Source organism: Peromyscus leucopus, chromosome 23 (genome assembly GCF_004664715.2).
Source record: "Peromyscus leucopus breed LL Stock chromosome 23, UCI_PerLeu_2.1, whole genome shotgun sequence".
Lineage (NCBI taxonomy): Eukaryota > Metazoa > Chordata > Mammalia > Rodentia > Cricetidae > Peromyscus > Peromyscus leucopus.
Genome location: NC_051082.1, coordinates 5,585,291 through 5,606,761, shown reverse-complemented (window position 1 = coordinate 5,606,761; position 21,471 = coordinate 5,585,291). Strand labels below are relative to the sequence as shown.

Here is a 21,471-nt window from a genome sequence, read left to right as displayed (position 1 = left end):
TACACACACACACACACACACACACACACACACTATAAAATAAAATCCGAACAGAAAACTTCCTGTGGCTAGAGAGATGCTCATTGGTTACAAAGCATACCCAACCACCTCTGACTCCCCTCCAGGGATCCAACACTCTCCTCCTTCTGGCCTTTGAGGACTCCCGCACTCACATGCACACACCCACGTACAGCAACACTCATCTACACAGGATGAAAAAGAATAAACATCATTTCTCTGTCAGTGGATTGACTGTCATTCTGGTAGGGAGCTGAAGGAAAGATAGCTTCAAACAGCCAATTGGAAAAGGTATTGTGTGTGAAATTTTAAGGCACCAGAATAGGAGATTAATAGAGAAAAAGTCCTGGAATAGAGCAGGATGTAGCTCAATGGTTTTTTTTTTCTTTTTAAAAATATTTTATTTATTTGTATTTTATGTGCACATTTGTCTGTGTGAGGGTGTCAGGTCCCCTAGAACTGGAGTCACAGACAGTTGTGAGCTGCCATGTGGGTGCTGGGAATTGAACCTGGTCCTCTGGAAGAGCAGCCAGTGCTCTTAACCTCTGAGCCATCTCTCTAGGCCAACTCAGTGTTCTTAATTCTTGGTTGTCCATTGAAATCACATAAAGAGATCGTCACTATTTAGAATTACAGTTATTTATTTACTTACTTTTTTTTTTTTTTTTTAAAAAGATTTATTTATTTCTATTATGTATACACTGTTCTGCCTGCATGTATGTCTGCAGGTCAGAAGAGGGCACCAGATCTCATTACAGATGGTTGTGAGCCACCATGTGGTTGCTGGGAATTGAACTCAGGACCTCTGGAAGAGCAGTCAGTGCTCTTAACCGCTGAGCCATCTCTCCAGCCCTTCCTTACTATTTTTGTGTTTATGTGTGGGTGTGCCATAGCCTGACCTCCGGTGGTTCATCAGGCTTGGCAGCAAGTGTCCTGTTGAGCCACCCTGCTGGCTCTGACGAGATTTTTTTTTTAACATTACACTTCTTAGATAATCGCAATTAAATTTCTAGGGGTTAGCTCTAGCTAAAAATCTACACAGAGAAGTTTACTCTGTGCCCCGAGTTGAGAACTATGAGCACAGAACTTGACAGAGAAGGGGCAGACAAAAGCTGACGATCAGTGAGGGAAAGGGAGACGCCCGCTGTGTCTTGTATGCCGTCCACATAACTGTCCTGCTGAGGGTCATGACAACTGTCACACAGTTTATTTATTACTCTGGACGGTTTGAAGGGAGACTGTGAGGCTGCAGTGAGACGCACAGCTGGGACGGGACTCGGGCGTCAAGGCTGAGATGACCAGTCGCCACTGAACACCACCGTCAGGCTGGGGACAGTCTCTGAGGTCAAGAGCACACAGAACCCCTACCACACAGCTTACAACTGCATCCATGTGTAGCTCCAGGGGATCGGACGCCCTCTTCTGGCCTCTACAACTGCCTGCACTCATGTGCCCATGCCCTCCCATACACACATGCACATCATTTTAACTAAATCTTACACCCACGCACACGCACACACCAATCTGCTCTCAAAACTAGGCATGGGGGCTGGTCAGAGAGCTCACTGTTGGGCAAAGACACCTGTGCCAAGCCTGATGTCCTGAATTCCATCCCTAGGACCTGCATGATGAAGAAAAGAGACTCTTGTATCTTGCCCCCACCCTCAGCAAAAAGAAAGTAATACATTTTTGAAAGAACAAACAGAAACGGGCAGTGGCAAAAGCCTATAATCTCAATACCTGAGAAATGTGGGCAGTAGGATTATGGGTCAAGGACAGCTTGTCTTAAAATAAAAATGACAAACAAAAAAGTCTGGTCTTAAGAATTTAAATTGGCCTATCCCAAGAGTTATCAGAGTTTTTTTTTTTTTTTTTTTTAAGATTTATTTTATTTATTATGTATACATTGTTCGTCTATACATATCCCCACAGGCCAGAAGAAGGCACCAGATCTCATTACAGATGGTTGTGAGCCACCATGTGGTTGCTGGGAATTGAACTCAGGACCTTTGGAAGAGCAAGCAGTGCTCTTAACCTCTGAGCCATCTCTCCAGCCCGAGTTATCAGAGTTTTAGGGGAAATAAAACATTAAATATTTCTTCAAAACAATATTGCTTCTTACTGGTTAGGTGACAGTCAAGTATTTCACTTGGGAAAAGTGACCAAGGTGTGGTGACAAACAGATAGGACCCAGGAAATGGTCTGCTTTGAGCATGCCACATGGGTCCTGAGTGTGCACTTACGAGATAAAGCTCTGTGACACCATTTCCCCTAAGCAATTTTGAACACGGGACTCTTCTGTAGTTCAAAGAGCTGAAGAAAAGTACAGAAGCAATCGTCTTGAACATAAATGACTCTGCTATTAGATAACAAACCAACCCCCTTTTTAAGTCCTGTAACACGAATTCCTAAGCGGTCTTTTAATAAAAACCTGGAGCCAGACATTGAGGTGAATGCTGGAAGATCAGAGAGACAAAGGATCAAGCCACGGCTTACCTCGAGGACTCCTCAGCCTGAAAAGCCTCAGTTCCTGTCTCCTTGTGCCTTATGTACCTTCCTCCACCCAGCCATCGCTTCCTTCCTAGTGCTGGGATTAAAGGTGTGTGTGCCAGCACTGCTTGGCCTCTATGGTTAATCTAGTGGCTTGTTCTGTCCTCTGATCTTCAGGCAAATTTTATTAGGGTACACAGTATATCACCACAAAGTCCACAGAACTAAACCATGTCCACATTCTCTACTCTTCTGTAAAACAAAGCATGCTACAATCTACAGATAAACACAATCAGTTCATCTCTGAGTGTGGTGCCTGGCTATGACCCCAGTGAGTTGAGGCAAGTGTAGCAGATCAAGATTATACTTGGCTATCTAGTGACTGTGAGGTCATCCTGACCCACACAAAAGCCTGTCCCTCGAAACCACAATATGAACACAAAAATTCAGATGCTTGTTAGAGGGCTGGAGAGATGGCTCAGGTTAAGAGCACCGCCTGCTCCTTCAGAGGTCCTGAGTTCAATTCCCAGCACCCACATGGTGGCTCACAACCATCTGTAATGAGATCTGGTGCCCTCTTCTGTTCTGCAGTCATACATGCTGGCAGAACACTACATACATAATAAATAAATTTAAAAAAAAAAGATGCTTGTTAGAAAGAAGATCACATTAGTAAGCCTGTAAGATGTATTTCTAGTAAATCTAAGTTTTATCTGGCATGTTAACTAAGAACAAATGAACATAAGAACAAAGAAGATGCTAGAATGCACTGGACTTCTCTTGTGAACCACCGAGTTTAAACCGAGAGAAGACGTCACTGGGCAAGGGGAGTTATTTCTGTTGCTGCCACTATACTTCCTGGGCACCAGAGAGAACGGTTCTATAGGGAAGGGACAGCCAGTAATTTAAATGCAAAATAAAATAGAGCAAGACATTAACATAGCAACCATAATCACAAGGCTTACACAGGTCCAACTGCATTATCTTTAGAACTAAAGTCAATCTAATACAAAGGCATGATTATGGAATTAAAGATAAATACAGTTTTTTATTTTTTGGAACCCAGTCTTATGTAGCCCAGGCTGGCCTCCAATTCATGATAATGACCCTGAACTCCTAACTCCCTGCCTTCACCTCTCAAGTAAGCCACCATGCCCAGCTCACACCATTATTAGTGCACCTAGCCACAGGTAAAACACACACCTGGTCATGGAACAGACAGTGAGAAATGATAGCTGTTACACTGCTGACTTTGTGTCTTTTGATTATTTATTAATAACTATCATAGACTACGCAACAGGAGGGATTAGGAGAAATCTCTAGTTTTTATGGGCTTTACTGTCAAAACGGGGCGATTAAAGATGTGTATTCTTTATTAACAAGAGGATTCCAAGTGTATATCCACCATTTCCATAGTTCAGTACTTCAAGGTGTCTGGTGCCGGGAGCAGAGAAAGCCCCAAATGGATGTATGCTGTTGACATGAGTTGGCCGTGTCAAGGACCCCAATGCTTCAAACCCATGGGAAAATGGCAACTTCCTGCTGAGGCTCAGAGAAATGGCAAAGCCTTCTTTTTGGGAGTCCATGGGGGAGGTAGTGTTCTCCGGGGGATATTTAGGGTATGAAGGCGGCTCTCCAACCCACTCCAGCTGAGCTTAGTTAAACCTGCCTCCCTGATCCTGCCTCTCGTTCAACTCTAAGGAATAAACTCACAAGCTTCAGGGCTGCAGTTTCTCCAACAGGGAACTCAGTCTACCCTATCCCAGATTTTCCTTCTGTGAGTCTGTCTTTGCTTCCTTCCTTCACCAGCCATCAGATCTGTCCCTGAAGGCCATGCAAGAACTGAAGTCAGGCAATGGAATTCATGTGGATTTTTAAAAGAAGTCTTGCTCCTAACTGAATGAAGGACGATGGGGCTGGACACTGTGACAACACCTATAATCCCAATACCGGGAGCACAAAGGCAGGTGGATCTCTAGGAGTCTGAGGCCAGACTGGTCTATATAGTGAGTTCCAGGCCAGCCAACGCTACACAGTGAAACTAATAAAGCACAGACGGATGGACTGGTGTGTATGACAGAGATCTCTACACGCCTCTCACAGCAGACACAGGGAGTCAGAGATGATCTGGATGGAAACCCCTGCCTCTTTCTGCCTAATCATTTTATGTATGTATGAATTTTGACTTTGTTTTGTTTTTTGAAAAACAGCTTCTGTGTAACAGTGCCGGCTGTCCTCGAACTCAGAGGTCCTCCTGCCTCTGCCTCCCAAGTGCTGGGATTCAAGGTGTGCGCCGCCACCACCAAGCTTTGACTTTATTAAATTTTTTAAAATTTATTTTACATACTAACCAGTTTCCTCTACCTCCTCTTCTTCTTTTCCCTTCCTCCCACCACCTTTCTACACAACGTCCCCCATCTGCTCCCCAGAAAGGATAAGGCCTCCCATGGGAGTCAGCAAATAAAGCTGCTATGAACATAGTTGAGCAAGTGTCCTTGTGGTCTATGGAGCATCCTTTGGGTATGTGCCCAAGAGCAGTATTGCTCGGTCTTGAGGTAGACTGATTCCCATTGTTCTGAGAAACAGCCATACCGATTTCCAAAGGGGCTGTACAAGTTTGCACTCCCACCAACAGTGGAGGAATGTTCCCATTGCTCCAAATCCTCTCCAACATAAGCTGTCATCAGTGATTTATTTATTTATTTATTTATTTATTTATTTATTTATTTATTTATTTATTATGTATACAGCAGGCCAGAAGAGGGCACCAGATCTCATTACAGGTGTTTGTGAGCCACCATGTGGTTGCTGGGAATTGAACTCAGGACCTCTGGAAGAGCAGTCAGTGCTCTTAACCTCTGAGCCATCTCTCCAGCCCCCAGTGTTTTTGATCTTAGACATTCTGACAGGTGTAAGATGGTATCTCAGTCATTTTGGTTTGCATTTCCCTGATGTCTAAGGATATTGAGCAATCCCTTAAATGTCTTTCAGCCATTTGAGATTCTTTTGCCAAGAATTCTGTACCCTTTTTAATTGGATTATTTGGTATTTTGATGTCTAGTTTCTTGAGTTCTTTATATATTTTGGAGATCAGCCCTCTGTGAGATATGGGGTTGAAGATCTTTTTCCATTCTGTAGCTGCCTTTTTGTCTCATTGTGTCCTTTGCCTTACAGAAGCTTCTCAGTTTCAGAAGGTCTCATTTATTAATTGTTTATCTCAGTGTCTGTGCTACTGGTGTATTCCTGTATTCAGGAAGTGGTATCCTGTGCCAATGCATTCAAGGCTATTTCCCACTTTCTCTTCTTTCAGGTTCATTGTAACTGGATTTATGTTGAGGTCTTTGATCCACTTGAACTTGAGTTTTGTGCATGGCAATACATATGGATCTATTTGCATTATTCTACATGTCGACATCCAGGTATGCCAGCACCATTTGTTGAATATGCTTTCTTTTTTCCATTGTACAATTTTAGCTTGTCAAAAATCAAGTGTTCATAGGTGTGTGGATTTATGTCAAGGTCTTTGATTCAATTCCATTGATCCACGTGTCTGTTTCTATGCCAATATCAAGCTTTTTTTTTCTTTCAATATTCAACGTCTTTATTTAACTGTAACAGCAATGGTTGGTGGGAATTTTCCCCTAGTTCCAAACACCTGCTAGCTTGGAAGGACATAAGAAAACAAACTGGCCATGGACTCCCACAGACTGTCTTAGGGTTGCATGGAACCTCCCACTAACCATTGCTGACAGTGAATGAAGGGAGGGGAGGGAGGGGAGAGCACACCAGGGGGACAAAGTGAAGGACCAAGGAAAGATTCCATCCCACATGGTTAAGACTGCAGCAGGGAACAGGGTCGGGTCTATCAGCAAGCACAGATTCTGAAAATGGGTAACTGGAATCGGAGTCCTTGGGGCTCTTCAAGTTCCCTTCTTTAAGGCTTACTGGAGCTGGCCCAGGTGCCATGAAGTGGGGCAAAGGCTTGGCGTGAGCCAGTGTGGTCTCGCTGGCCCTTACCTCCTGCTGGTGTCCCCACAGTCCTGCCCTCCAGTCAGAACCCCCAGGCCTGGGCTGGGCAGTTCTTAAGACTGAAATGGAAAAAAAGGGGGTATAGAGGCAAAAATGGGCATTCTGTGCTGGATTCATGGAATTCTCTAAGTCTGCAATGCCCTGGATTTGGGTGTGAAGCCCTGGCAGGAGATCCTTTGGCAACATCTGCACAGCCAAGTGTCTAGTAAGCATTCAGCCTCTGTCACCCCTCTACCGCCGAAAGGTCAACCAGAGACCCTATCGGCTGGGAACTGTTTCAGCTCAGTAGTCTTTTCTACTGGGCACACAGGATGGCCACTAGGGCTGAAGGAAGAACTGAGCAGAGACCACAGACCACCCCAAGACTTTGAAAGTTAAGCTCTGCCAGTAAGCAGTAGCTTCCAGGACCTCAAGCTGTTTTTATTACTATAGCTCTATAGTAGAGCTTGAGGTCAGGGATGGTGATGCCTCCAGAAGTTGCTTTATTGTACACAGGATGTTTTGGCTATCCTGGGTTTTTTGTTTTTCCACTTGAAGTTGAGTATTGTTCTTATGAGGTCTATGAAGAATTGTGTTGGGATTTTGATGGGGATTGCATTGAATCTGTAGATTCAATTTTGTTTTTTTTTAAGATGGCCATTTTTACCAAGTTGGTCCTACCTATCTGTGCGCATGGAAGAACTTTCCATTTTCTGATATCTTCTTCAATTTCTTTCTTCAAGGACTTAAAGTTCTTGTCATTACAGGTCTTTCACTTGTTTGGTTAGAGTTACCCCAAGATATTTTATGTTATTTGTGGCTATTGTAAAAGGTGATATTTTTCTGATTTCTTTCTCGGCCCATTTATCATTTGTTTATAGGAGGGATACTGATTTTTTCTTTTCTTTTTTTTTTTTAGTTAATCTTAAATCCTGCCACATTACTGAAGGAGTTTATCAGTTGTAGGAGTTCCCTGGTAGAATTTTTGGGGTCACTTATGTATATTATCATATCATCTGCAAATAGTGAAAGTTTGACTTCTTCCTTTCCAATTTGTATCCCCTTGATCTTCTTTTGTTGTCTTATTGTTCTAGCTAGAACTTCAAGTACTATGTTGAATAAGTATGGGGATAGTGGACAGCCTTGTCTTGTTCCCGATTTTAGTGGAATCACTTTTGAGTTTCTCTCCATTTAATTTGATGGTGACCGTTGGCTTGATATATATTGTCTTTATTATGATTAGGTATGCTCCTTGTACCCCTGATCTCTCCAAGATGTTTACATGAAGGGGTGTTAGATTTTGTCAAAGGTTTTTTCAGCACCTAATGAGATGATCATGTGATTTTTTTGGTTTATTATATGGTGGATTACATTGACAGATTTTCATATGTTGAATCACTTCTGCATCTCTGGGATGAAGACTACTTGATCATGGTGGACGATTTTTTTTTTTTTTTTAAATAATGTGTTCTTGGATTCGGTTTGCCAATATTTTATTGAGTATTTTTGCATCAATGTTCATGAGGGAGATGAGTCTGTAATTCTTTTTTTGTTGCATCTTTATGTGGTTTGGTTATCAGGGTAACTGTAGCCTCGTAAAAAGGTTTCACAATGTTCCTTCTGTTTCTATTATTCGGAACAATAAATTGTAAAGAGTATTGGTATTAGCTCTTCTTTGAAATTCTGGTAGAATTCTGTACTGAAACCATCTGGCCCTGAGCTGTTTTTGGTGGGAGAGTTTTAATGACTGCTTCTATTTCCTTAGGGAGGGTTTATAAGTCTATTTAAATTGTTTATCTAGTCTTGATTTAATTTTGGTATGTGGTACCTGTCCAGAAAAATGTCCATTTCTTTTAGATTTTCTGAAGTATAGGTTTTTCAAGTATGAACTACTGATTCTCTGGATTTCCTTGTTGTCTTATATCCCCCTTTTCACTTCTGGTTTTGTTAATTTGGATGCTCTCTCTGTGCCTTTGGTTAGTTTGGATAAAGGCTTGTCATCTTGTTGATTTTCTCAAAGAACCGGCTCTTTGTTTCATTGATTCTTTGTATTGCTCTCTTTATTTCTATTTCATTGATTTCAGCCTTCAGTTTTGATTATTTCTTGTCCTCTATTCCTCCTGGGTGACTTTGGTTCTTATGGTCTAGAGCTTTCAGGTGTGCTGTTAAGTCACTGGTGTGACATTTCTCCAACTTCTTTAGTGCTATGAATTTTCCTCTTAGCACTGCTTTCATAGTGTCCCATAAGATTGGGTGTGTTGTGCATTCATTTTCAATGAATTCTAGCAAGTCTTTACTTTCTTTATTTCTTCTTTGACCCAGTGGTGATTCAGTTGAGCATTATTCAGTTTCCATGAGTTTGTAGGCTTTCTGTAATTTGTGTTGTTGTTGACGTCTAACTTTAAGCCATGGTGATCTGATAAGATACAGTGAGTTAATATTTTTCTTTTTCTTTTTCTTTTTTTGGGGGGGGGTGGGGGGGTTTGAGACAGGGTTTTCTCTGTGTAGTTTTGGTGCCTGTCCTGGATCTCACTCTGTAGACCAGGCTGGCCTCGAACTCAGAGATTCACCTGGCTCTGCCTCCCAAGTGCTGGGATTAAAGGTGTGCGCCATGGCCACCAGGCTTAACTTTTTTTTTTTTTTTAAATCTGTTGAGATTTGCTTTGTTACCGAGTATGTGGTCAATTTTAGAGAAGGTTCCATGAGGTGCTGAGAAGACGGTATAGTCTTTTATGTTTGGGTGAAATGCTCTATAGATGTCTGTTAAGTCCATTTGAGTTATAACATCTGTTAGCTCCCTTATTTCTCTGATAAGTTTCTGTCTGGCAGACCTGTCCAGTGGGTGAGAGTGGGGTGTTGAAGTCTCCCACTATTAGTGTGTGGGGTGTGATGTGTGATTTAAGCTTTAGTAATGTTTCTTTTACAAATGTGGCATAAACGGGGTATAAATGTTCAGAATTGAGACTTCATTTTGATGGCTTTTTCCTGTGATGAATATGAAATGTCTTTCTCCATCTCTTCTGATTAATTTTAGTTTGAATTCTATTTTGTTAGAGATTAGGATACCTACACCAGCTTGTTTCTTAGGTCCATTTGATTGGAAAATCTTTTCCCAACCCTTTACTGAGGTAATGTCTCTTTGAAGATGTGTTTCTTGTATGCAGCAGAAGGATGGATCCTGTTTCCATACCCATTCTGTTAGCCTTTGTCTTTTTATAGGCGAATTGAGTCCACTGATATTAAGAGAGATTAATGACCAGTGATTGTCAATTCTTGTTATTTTTTGATGGTAGTGTGTGTGTGTTTCCCTTCTTTGGGATTTGTTGGTGTGAGATTATCTACTGCCTGTGTTTTTGTGGGTGCAGCTAACTTTCTTGGGTTGGGTTGGAGTTTTCCTTCTAGTACTTTCTGTAGGGCTGGACTTGTATATAGGTATTGTTTAAATCTGACATTTTTTTTTTTTTTTTAAAAAAAGACAAGGTCTTACTATAATGAGCCCGGGAAAACTTTGAGCTGGTCACTCCTCAGCTAGTCAAGTGCTGGAATTACAGGCACAAGTCTCCAGGCTTTCTCTGTATGTTTCTCACCTAGTCAGGAACCCTTAGATACTAATGTTTACTGTGTCTGGTTTTGAACTTTTTTTTATTTTATTTTTTTTATAATGTGCATTGGGGCCTGTAGAGATGGCTCAGCGGTTTAGAGTACTGGCCGCTCTTCTAGAGGACTGTGGTTCAATTCCCAGCACCGACATGGCAGCTCATAACTGTCTATAACTCCAGCTCCAGGGGATCCAACACCCTCATGCCAATGCACATAAAATAAAGTTAAATTAAAATAAAACAAAAACAAAAACAAAACAAAAAGCAAAAAAGTTGTACATTGGTGTGAGGGTGTCAGGTCTCCTGGAACTGGAGTCATAGACAGTTGTGAGCTTCCATGTGGGTGCTGGGAATTGAACCTGGGTCCTCTGGAAGAGCAGCCAGTGCTCTTAACCACTGAGCCATTTTTCCAGGCCCCCTGGGTTTGAACTTTTCACACATAATGTGTGTCTGGCTTCTTTCATGAAACACTATTTAATTTTTTTTCCCTTTTATTTTATTTTACAATACCATTCAGTTCTACATATCAGCCACGGGTTCCCCTGTTCTCCCCCCTCCCACCCTCTCCCCTTACCCCCAGCTCACCCCCCATTCCCACCTCCTCCAGGGCAAAGCCTCCCCCGAGGACTGCGATCAACCTGGTAGACAGTCCAGGCAGGTCCAGTCCCCTCCTCCCAGACTGAACCAAGCGTCCCTGCATAAGCCCCAGGTTTCAAACAGCCAACTCATGCAATGAGCACAGGACTCGGTCCCACTGCCTAGTTGCCTCCCAAACAGATCAAGCCAATCAACTGTCTCACCTATTCAGAGGGCCTGATCCAGCTGGGGGCCCCTCAGCCTTTGGTTCATAGTTCATGTGTTTCCATTCATTTGGCTATTTTTTTTTCAATAATTGAGTAAAACCGAAATTTATTATAAGCCACAGTCGTCCTAGGGACCTCCATGCTATATATATATAGCCTCCATGGTTCTATGGGTTGTGGTCTGATTGTTCTTTATTTTATATCTAGAATCCACTTATGAGTGAGTACATACCATGACTGTCTTTCTGGGTTTGGGTTACCTCACTCAGGATGATTTTTTCTAGTTCCATCCATTTGTCTGCAAATTTCATGCTGTCATTGTTTTTCTCTGTACTCCATTGTGTAGATGTACCACATTTTTTTCATCCATTCTTCCGTTGACGGGCATCTAGGTTGTTTCCAGGTTCTGGCTATTACAAATAGTGCTGCTATGAACATAGCTGAGCATGTATCTTTATGGTATGAATCAGCATTCCTTGGGTATATGCCCAAGAGTGGGATGGCTGGGTCTTGAGGTAGTTTGATTCCTAATTTTCTGAGAAACCGCCATACTGATTTCCACAGTGGTTGTACAAGTTTACATTCCCACCAACAGTGGAGGAGTGATGAAACACTATTTTATAAGAATATCCTATTCTATTCTATGACTTCATTGTACGAATTATACCAGAATTCATCCATTCTATAGCTGACACTAACGGCGTTTTCTTCTAAATTTTTGGCTATTACAAATAAGTCTACTTTGTGCTTCTTCTTTTTGAAATGTTTTGTGTGTGTATGGGTCTTCTGCCTACACTGTCTATCCAACACATGCACACAGTGTTCTCAAATGTCAGCAGAGGGCATCAGATCCTCTAGAGCTAGAGTTACAGATGGTTGGGAGCCACCATGTGAGTGCTGGGAACCTAACCTGGACCCTCTGGTGGAACAGCTGGTGTTCTTAACCACTGAGCCATCTCTGCAATCCATTAGTATCATTATTACTATTATTTTGAGAGAGACTATCACTTTGTAGCCCAGGCTAGCCTGGAAGCTGCTCTATAGTGCAGGCTGGGCTCAAAGTTGCAATTTTCCTTTCTTGGTTTCCCCAAACTGAGATTGCAGCTACCTTTGTGTTACGGTGATGTTTCTCCCCAATCAATCCCTCTGATCTCAACCATGGCAACAGTACCAGCTCCTGTGCTCTGCAAGGAGAATTCAGTCTGGGCGCTAAGAGCAGCCAAGGGTTTGGCAGACAATAAGGAAACACAAAAGTACACCATTCAGAGTGAGGTGGTCATAGGAAGGCTGCCTCTAGGACCTGGACCTCCAAGTCTCGTCTGCGGTTCCTCTTTCTCTTCTTACCTACTCCTGGGGTGCTTGGCTGTGCCCCTTCCTCCAAGTGGCAGAGGCTTTCTAAAAGCTGTCCTTACCCACACTGCGGTCGACCACACACAGATGCACCAGACACAGCAGAGTTCTGACGTTCACTAGGGAAGGGCAACAGGCCACATGCTCCTTGGAGGGGCGGTGTCCGCTTTGTTGTTTCCCAGACCCATGTCACTTCTTTCATCAGGCTAGTCTGGCCGTCTCAGAGCACAGGTGCGAGCCCTTCCTCGGGGTTCCTGCTCACCCGGCAACCCTGGTATTTGCACGTTCTCCTCTCCGACCTCCCCTACATGTGCCTGTGACTACTGGGCTGAGGGTGGCCGACCTTTCCCCTCAGCAGACAACGTCGTCAGTGTGCACGGGAGCTGCCACTGTGTACTCTCCCTTGGTGTGGCCAGGGCTTCATCCCGAGCTGTCCTGGTGGCTGTGCAGTGCATCTCAGACAGTTTACAGTTTGCTTTCCTATTTCTAATGCACTGAGTGCTATACTTTCAAGGAGGGCTCTCCTACCCTTAAGCTAACATGTAGAGAGAGCATTTCCATAATCTGAAGTGATAACTCCTGATCTTTGGCAGGTATCCTGGGAACCCCAGGAGGAAACAGTTACCATTATCTGTTTTGATGTTTTGATGCAGGTCATGTGGCTGATCTAACCCATTATCATTGAGTACTTCCAGCTCCTTCAACAGTCAGGGACAGAGTAGTAATTCCTGAAAGCCAAGGCAGGTAACCTAGAACCCCTTATTCTGCCTTCCACTCAGCGGTGGCCTGTGACCGGCACTCCTTTCTTGTTTGCTTGCTCCAACTCCCTTGAGCCCTGGGTACCTTTCCCCTTTGAGGTCTCAGATCCTCTTGACTTAGCACCTTCCTCTTGAGAGCGCCCCTCAAGTCTTGTTCACGCGTCACTGAGGACCCTGGTAGCGTTAGCGCCCACACAGTTGCCTGCACTCCCTTTCAGCTTTCTGGACACTAATTCTATGATTTTTGAAAATGTGACCTGTTTTCCATACTGTCCTTTCAACCTAGAATGATGGAATACTCCACAGCTGATTTCTTTCTCTTTCTTAGTACCTTCCCACACTCTGTCCCAGAGAACTTCGTGGAGTCTGGGTCCCAGTGTGTGCTGTGGAGGTGTATAACTCTCTTTTGACCCTGATGAATAAGAGACATCAATACTGACATCAGTAGGAACTTCCTGCCACTCTATGGTGACTGAGATTCTACCGAGACATACTGCATCTTTCCCTTAGATTTTATGATACAGTGTACCAGAGATTAGAATCTGTCTTTTTTTTTTAAAGATTTATTTGTTTATTATGTATACAGTGTTCTGTTTGTATGTATGTCTGCACATCAGAAGAGGGCGCCAGATCTCATCACAGATGGCTGTAAGCCACCATGTGGTTGCTGGGAATTGAACTCAGGACCTTTGGAAGAACAGTCAGTGCTCTTAACCTCTGAGCCATCTCTCCAGCCCCTAGAATCTGTCTTAATTAAACCATTTGTAGACTTTAGAAATAAAGTTACAAGATAGGTCGTGGTGGCACACACCTTTAGTCCTAGCACTGGGGAGCCAGAGGCAGGCGGATCTCCGAATTCAAGGCCAGCCTGGGCTACAGAGCGAGTTCTAGGACACAGCAAGCTCAGTTACACAGAGAAACCCTGTCTCGAAAAACCAAAACAAAAAGAAAAAATAAAGTTACAGGGAATAAGTGATTTGGCTTGAAGTACTAACAGAAGATAACTGTTATGTAATACATCAGTCTGAAAATCAGATTTCACACTGCATTTAGTGTGGTTTCTAAGAAATTATTGGTCCAGACTTTATTTCACATGAAGATTTTATCACCTTGTGAAGAGACATCTTTTTTTCTTTCAAGGTAGAGTCTATGTAGCTCTTTGGCCTGAAACTCACTATGTTGACCAGGCTGGCCTCAAATTCACAGAGATCCACCTGCTTCTGTTTCTCAAGGACTGAAATCAAAGGCTACCTCAGGCTGCTCAAGATTCATTTTTTTTTTTTAAAAAAAAAAACAGGGTTTCTTGCCAGGCGGATCTCTGTGAGTTCGAGGCCAGCCTGGGCTACCAAGTGAGTTCCAGGAAAGGCGCAAAGCTACATAGAGAAACCCTGTCTTGAAAAACAAAAACAAAAGCAAAACAAAAAACAAACAAACAAACAAAAAAAAAACAAAAACAAAAAACAGGGTTTCTCTGTGTAGCCCTGGCTGTCTTAGAACTCACTCTGTAGCTCAGGCTTGTTTCAAACTCACAGAGATCCGCCTGCCTCTGGCTCTGGAGTGCTGGGATTAAAGGAGTGTGTCGCCCCCTGCACCATCGCCAATGCCGGGCTAAGACTCATCCTGCTAAAGTGACTCTTACTGTCCCAGTCATGTTCGCGTTCACTCTGCGGTCGGTCAACCCTGACCAAGTACAGTCTGGTCATGGAGCGTGAAGGAACTAAATAAAAAGAGATGCCACTCGTGGTCTCTTTCCACTCACCACAGTCTAAAAACTGTTTCTAAGAGGCAGGCCTCATTAGCAGGCGGTGACAACCTGGTCTATGTGTCATGCCCCCTTTCTCATCCTGTCTGAAACCACACACTCTCTTCTCCTGGAAGGCCCGTTTCTCCGTCAGCGTCAGACCTATCACTCTCCAGAGAAAAGGCCGTAGTGACCCACCACTGTACTCAGCTTTCTTTGTACTCTTCCCAGGTAGTGAAATGACTTGGCCTCCAGAACTTTTATTCCTGTCTCTTTCTGAGGTGCTGGGTGCAGTTCACACCCTCACATCTAAACAACCAGGAGGGACCAGCTCTGGTGAAGTTCACACCCTCACACCTAAACAACCAGGAGGGACCAGCTCTGGTGTAGTTCACACCTTCACACCTAAACAACCAGGAGGGACCAGCTCTGGTGAAGTTCACACCCTCACACCTAAACAACCAGGAGGGACCAGCTCTGGTGTAGTTCACACCTTCACACCTAAACAACCAGGAGGGACCAGCTCTGGTGCAGTTCACACCCTCACACCTAAACAACCAGGAGGGACCAGCTCTGGTGCAGTTCACACCTTCACACCTAAACAACCAGGAGGGACCAGCTCTGGTGCAGTTCACACCCTCACACCTAAACAACCAGGAGGGACCAGCTCTGGTGCAGTTCACACCCTCACACCTAAACAACCAGGAGGGACCAGCTCTGGTGCAGTTCACACCTTCACACCTAAACAACCAGGAGGGACCAGCTCTGGTGCAGTTCACACCCTCACACCTAAACAACCAGGAGGGACCAGCTCTGGTACTTTCATATGTAACAAAACATGAGTCAAGGGAAAGTACTCAGTATAGATGTTATTATCCGAAAGCCTTCTTTGTTTCTGTGGTACTGGGAATCACATCTCACACACATCTCATACATGTAGTGACCAAGTCTACTACATGGATCAACCCAGACCCCATCTTTTCTTACTTCTCATCTCTTTCCATAAGAAGCACTGCATTTTCTGTAACTCTATTGAGGTAGAATTCACACATCATAAAAACTAACCCATTTTAGTCATAAAATTTCAATGCATTTTTTGGTAAACTTATGATCTCTGAAATCACTATACTGTAGCTTTTGTGTTTTCTTTTTTGTTTAAATCAGCCCAGTAAGATCCTACTGCTTGCAGTTAATCTTCCTACTTTTCCCCAGGCCCCGGCAACCACTCACCCACTTTCTGTCCAGACACATCTGCAGTTTGGGGGATTTCACAGAAAGGACTCATTCAGGCTGCAACTGCGCCTGGCTTCCTTTCCTTAGCACAGTACACGCTTCATCTGTATTGTAGCATGTACCAGAATATGGTGTATGTATACAGTAGACATGTTTGTATGGGAAGTGCATGTACACATGTGTGCATGTCAGAAGTTAGTTCTGGGTTTAAAAAAGTTTCCAGGGGGCTGGAGAGATGGCTCAGAGGTTAAGAGCACTGACTGCTCTTCCAGAGGTCCTGAGTTCAATTCCCAGCAACCACATGGTGGCTCACAACCATCTGTGATGAGATCTGGTGCCCTCTTCTGGTCATACATGCTGTATACAAAATAAATAAATAAATCTTTAAAAAATGAAAATAAATAAATAAATACGTTTCCAACTTATTTTTTGAGGCAAGGTCTCACACCAGTTGGAGCTAACAGATTAGGCCAGGCTCCTTGGCCAGCAAATCGCAGAAATGTTTCTATCCCTGGGCCCCCGCACTGGGGTTACAGGAACATGCCATTCTGCCGAGATGATCACATGGGTGCTGGGATCGGAACTCAGGACCCCAGAAGCGCAGGGCACACATTTTACTGACTAGGCCACCTCCTTGCACCCTCAGTCCTCCATTATGAAATAGGAAATAATATTCCACTGTATAATGATGATTTGTTTACAAACTCATCGCTATCTAAAAAAAAAAGAATGTATATTCTTTTAAGATCTTTGAAATCAGGAGACACCCCTGATGCTCAGTTTTCCAAGTACTTGGCTGCTCTCTCTTAGAGTCTCTGAGTGAAACTGCCATCAGTACAAAGTTCCCAACCTCTCCGAAGCGCCCACAAAGTTACAACAGGTACACATCCACCCCCACGGATCTTTAAGGAACCACCTTAGTAGTGAGCATCAGGCTCAAGCTTCTTGTACTCAAGCAGTAGTGGGTTCCAATTTACAACATAAAGATTCAGCAGACGACAGAGTATAACCTGGATCTTTTTGAATGATTAACTGGAGGGACGGGGAGGTCAGCTGAGGAGAGCACATGTGGGTGAGGATGGGGGTGACTGACATGACACGTCTTACTATTATTGGTGCTGTTGCCATTGAAAGACGCAGAGGAGCTGTTACTGTCTTTCTCCTTATCTTGGTTTTCAAAGTCCATATTAAGAGACCTGTGGGGAAAATTGAACAGGTTAGATTTCAGTTTTGCTTAAAAAAGAAATCAACAAGGCCAGTCATGAGACGGTATTCTAAAATGCTAAGTTACCGGGGGAAATGACAATCTCTTCTGAACTATGAAAATAGTCTACCATGCCAGTTCAACAGCTGTCTTGACTACTAAAAAATGCACTCCAGTGCAACTCAATCTTCCACTCTCCCTTAATACTCTTCCTTCCTTCCTTCCTTCCTTCCTTCCTTCCTTCCTTCCTTCCTTCCTTCCTTCCTTCCTTCCTTCCTTCCGGTTTTTCAGGACAGAGTTTCTCTGTGTAGCCCTGGCTGTCCTCGAACTCAAAGATCCGCCTGGCTCTGCCTCCGGAGTGCTGGGATTAAAGGTGTGCACCACCACTGCCCGGCTTTAATTATTTTCTTGTGATAAAATCTGGAAAGAGAAATGCTGGGTAAAGAGCAAGCACATTTTGGGATTTTTCTACCCAAGCAACAGCTTTTAGACAGAGTGTGCTGAAGACTCTCTACGGTGAAAACATCTGCACTTCTAACAACATTTTTAAAAATAAACAAACAAGGACCACTTACACCGAGATGGAAGAAAATATCTGCAAATCCTGTAACTGCTAAGAACTTGTAGAGAGAGAATCAAGTTAGGTAACAGTCAAGTGCAGGGAGGACGAGGCTGGGAGCCTTACACACTGAGGTGCTGACGTTAATTGGGTCAGTCAGTCTGGCAAACAGTCAACCATGCATCTGATTTTGGAGTTCCAGCCTCCAGAACTCTGAGACAGGAAATTTCTGTGGTCCAAGCCACCTAGGCTATTCTACGGCATTTTGCTATGGAGGCTGTGAGCTAATATAGAGTGCAGATCATGTGTTATTATTTTAACTGGTTTCATGTGTTCTGATATGTCCAACATTAGCAAACATCTAATTGTATGTTAAATAAGAACATGTTCTATCGTTTGGGCATTTCACAAATGCCAGCTGGATTAAACGATAAAGAGCAATGTTCAGTGGGGCTTGATATGACGGCCCAGTCAAGACTGCTGTGCAGCCATGGTTTGGATGCCTAGAACCCATGCCAAAGGCTGGTGTAGTGGCACACAGCCATGATCCCGTGCTGGGGGAAAGGGAGTGTGTGTCACAGAAGCAGGCAATCCATGAAGCTTACTGGTTGGCCAGTCTAGCCCAACTGATGAACTCAAGGTTCTGTGAGAGACAGACTGAGGAAGAAGATAGCAGCTGTCTACCTCTGGCCTGTGCACAACACACACACACACGACATACAAGAACATTAAATTCACTGTATCGTTGTTCACTTTTTTCCTATTTGTCTTGTTCAATTACTGAATGAGGGACACTATCATCTTCAGTTATATTTGTGGGTTTTTGTTTTCTTCTCTATCAGTATTTTTTTATTGTTTTTCGAGACAGGGTTTCTCTCTGTAGCTTTGGAGCCTTTCCTGAACTCACTTTATAGAGCAGGCTAGCCTCAAACTCACAGAGATCTGCCTGCCCTTGCCTGCCTCGACTGCTGGGATTAAAGGCGTGCGCCACTGCCATGGGGCTCCTCCTTACCAGTTTGATTTTGAGGATCTTTTATCACATAAATAAGCAATTAGGAGACTCTGTGAGAAGACTGCTGCAAGTCCAGTTCCCTGGATTTAATTCCTGGACCCATATGGTGGAATGGGAGAACCAATTCCTGCAAGTTGTGGATGGACGGACGGACGGATGGACGGACGGACAGATAGACAGACAGACAGACACACACACACAGATACACAATGTACAAAAGGTATTCTGTAGTTGTAATTTTCTTTGGGCTGCCAACCAGCTCCAAATAAAGACATGGAGACTTATTAATTTTGAAAGCTCAGCCTTATCTTATGCTGGTCCCACTGGTTCTTATAACTTAATTTAACCTGTTTCTATTAATCTACATTTTGACTTGGGGCTTTTTAACCTTTCTTTCATTATACCTCCTCCCTTGCTATTGGCCATTCAACTTTTTATTAGACCAATCAGGTGCCTTAGGCAGGCAAGGTAAAATAGCAACACATCTTTACATAATTAAACAAATAAAATACATCTTTACATAGTTAAACAAATATTCCACAACATAAGCAAATGCAACCTATCTTTACATAATGAAACAAATATTCCGCACCAATATTCCCTATGGAAGTTAACACTCAGAGCTATGTGTTCTGACTGTGGAAATGCAGTTTGCTCTGGAAGCTGCTCTGCCTGTCAGGAACCACTCTACCCTTCCACTGACGAATACAAGCAACAGGCATCTTTTCTGAGCCTTTTAAACTTCTTTGGGGGGTGGTATTTCAAGATAGGGTTTCACTGTGTAGTTTTGGCTGTCCTGGAACTCACTCTGTAGACCAGACTGGCTTCAAACTCAGAGGGATCCACCTCTATTTCCTGAGTGCTGGGACTAAAGGCGTGTACCACCCTGCCTGTCTTGCCTTTTAAACTTTTTTAGTTTTATATTTACAGCAATTATGGGTTTGGTGTGTGTGTGTGTGTGTGTGTGTGTGTGTGTGTGTGTGTGTGTGTGCATGTATAAGGATGCACGTGAATATATTTTACGTGTGTGTGGGAGGCTAGAGGTTAATGTTAAATGTCTTCCTTTATTATTTTCCACCTCTTTCTTTATTAGGTTAGACTGGCTGACTAGAGTTTCAGAAATCCAACTGTCTCTGCCTCCTAGTTGTGTGGCACCCAGTTTTTATGTGGGCTCTGGGGATTTGAACTATTGAACTTAGTTTCTTGTGTTTGTGGAGAAGCCTCTTGAGGGACTGAGCCATCTCCTGAACCACGTTTTGCTTTTTTTTTCTTTTTTCACTTTTTCAAGACAGGGTTTTTTTGTAGCCCTGGCTAGCTGGCTGTCCTGGAACTCATTTGTAGAAGCCCATGGAGGTCAAATGGTACCCTTTACAGAAACAGATACAGACACACACACACACACACACACACACACACACACACACACACACACGGCTGTAACTGAACCCAGGTCCTCTTAACCACTGAGCCATATCTACAGACACACAGACACAAACAGTTATCCCCCCCCCCCCCACTGAAAGAAAGGGTCTTATGGGCAAGGCAGTGGTGGCACACGCCTTTAATCCCAACATTCGGAAGGCAGAGCCAGGCGGATCTCTGAGTTGGAGGCCAGCCTGGTCTACAGAGTGAGTTCCAGGAAAGGCTCCAAAACTACAGAGAAACCCTGTCTCGGAAAAAAAAAAAAGAAAAAGAAAAGAAAAGAAAAGAAAAGAAAAAATAAAGAAAGAGAGCCGGGTGGTGGTAGCGCACGCCTTTAATCCCAGCACTCGGGAGGCAGAGCCAGGTGGATCTCTGTGAGTTCGAGGCCAGCCTGGGCTACCAAGTGAGCTCCAGGAAAGGCGCAAAGCTACACAGAGAAACCCTGTCTCGAAAAACCAAAAAAAAAAAAAAAAAAAAAAAAAAAAAAAAAAAAAAAAAAAAAAAAAGAAAGAAAGAAAGAAAGAGAGGAAAAGAAAGAAAGGGTCATATTATGTAGCCCTAGCTGGCCTGGAACTTGCCATGAAGGCCAGGCTGGCCTCAACCTTACGGAGATGGACCTGCTTTGCCTCTGAGCCACACCCAGCTCAACTGCTGCCACTCTGATTTGGTTTGAAGGATTTCCTTTACAATTTCTTAAAGTGGAAACTGGAGACAAATTCTTTCAGGTCCTGTTTATCTAAAAACATTTTTTTCTTCATTCCTGAAAGACATTTTTGCCACGGACTCTTACAGTGATGAGCTTTTCTCTAATACCCTGACATTCTGATTTCCTTTTCTAATGACAAACTGAGTGTCATCCTTACCTCTTCTCTGTCACTGACCCTGCCTCTTGAGGCTCTCAGGATCTCCTTTTCTCAATGAGTTATTATTACTCTAAGGTTGTGCTGAACTTTGAGGTGCTCCAAGTCAAGCTTCTTGTGCCTGGAGTTTCTGGAGGCTCGGGGATCTGTGAACCGTGGTTTTCGACCACCCCGAGACTATATGGCTCACTGCTCGGGCTGTCTGGAGGCCGGTGTCACTGTCTGGCCAGGGGTGGTTACAGGAGCAGCAATGGCAGCTCTGCTGTCAGTTCAGCAAGGCCCTCCCTGCACTCCTCTGGGCGGTCTTCGTCTTCATGCCCACTACCCCTCTGCACTATCTAATCGCTGACAGTGCCATCCAGCGCATTCCTTCACTTCATTGCTGTAACTCTGGTTCGCGGGCTGGAAAGATGG

General features: G+C 43.7%; 1 protein-coding gene across 1 annotated transcript in view; it reads right to left on the bottom strand.

The window, feature by feature from the left end:
- The window catches only part of Sppl3 (signal peptide peptidase like 3), a 105,623-nt gene that overhangs the window by 11,468 nt on the left and 72,684 nt on the right, over window positions 1-21,471 (bottom strand). The window contains exon 3 of the mRNA XM_028854792.2: window positions 17,108-17,196. Coding sequence (XP_028710625.1) covers window positions 17,108-17,196 — 89 coding nt within the window. The remainder of the gene's footprint in view (window positions 1-17,107; window positions 17,197-21,471) is intronic.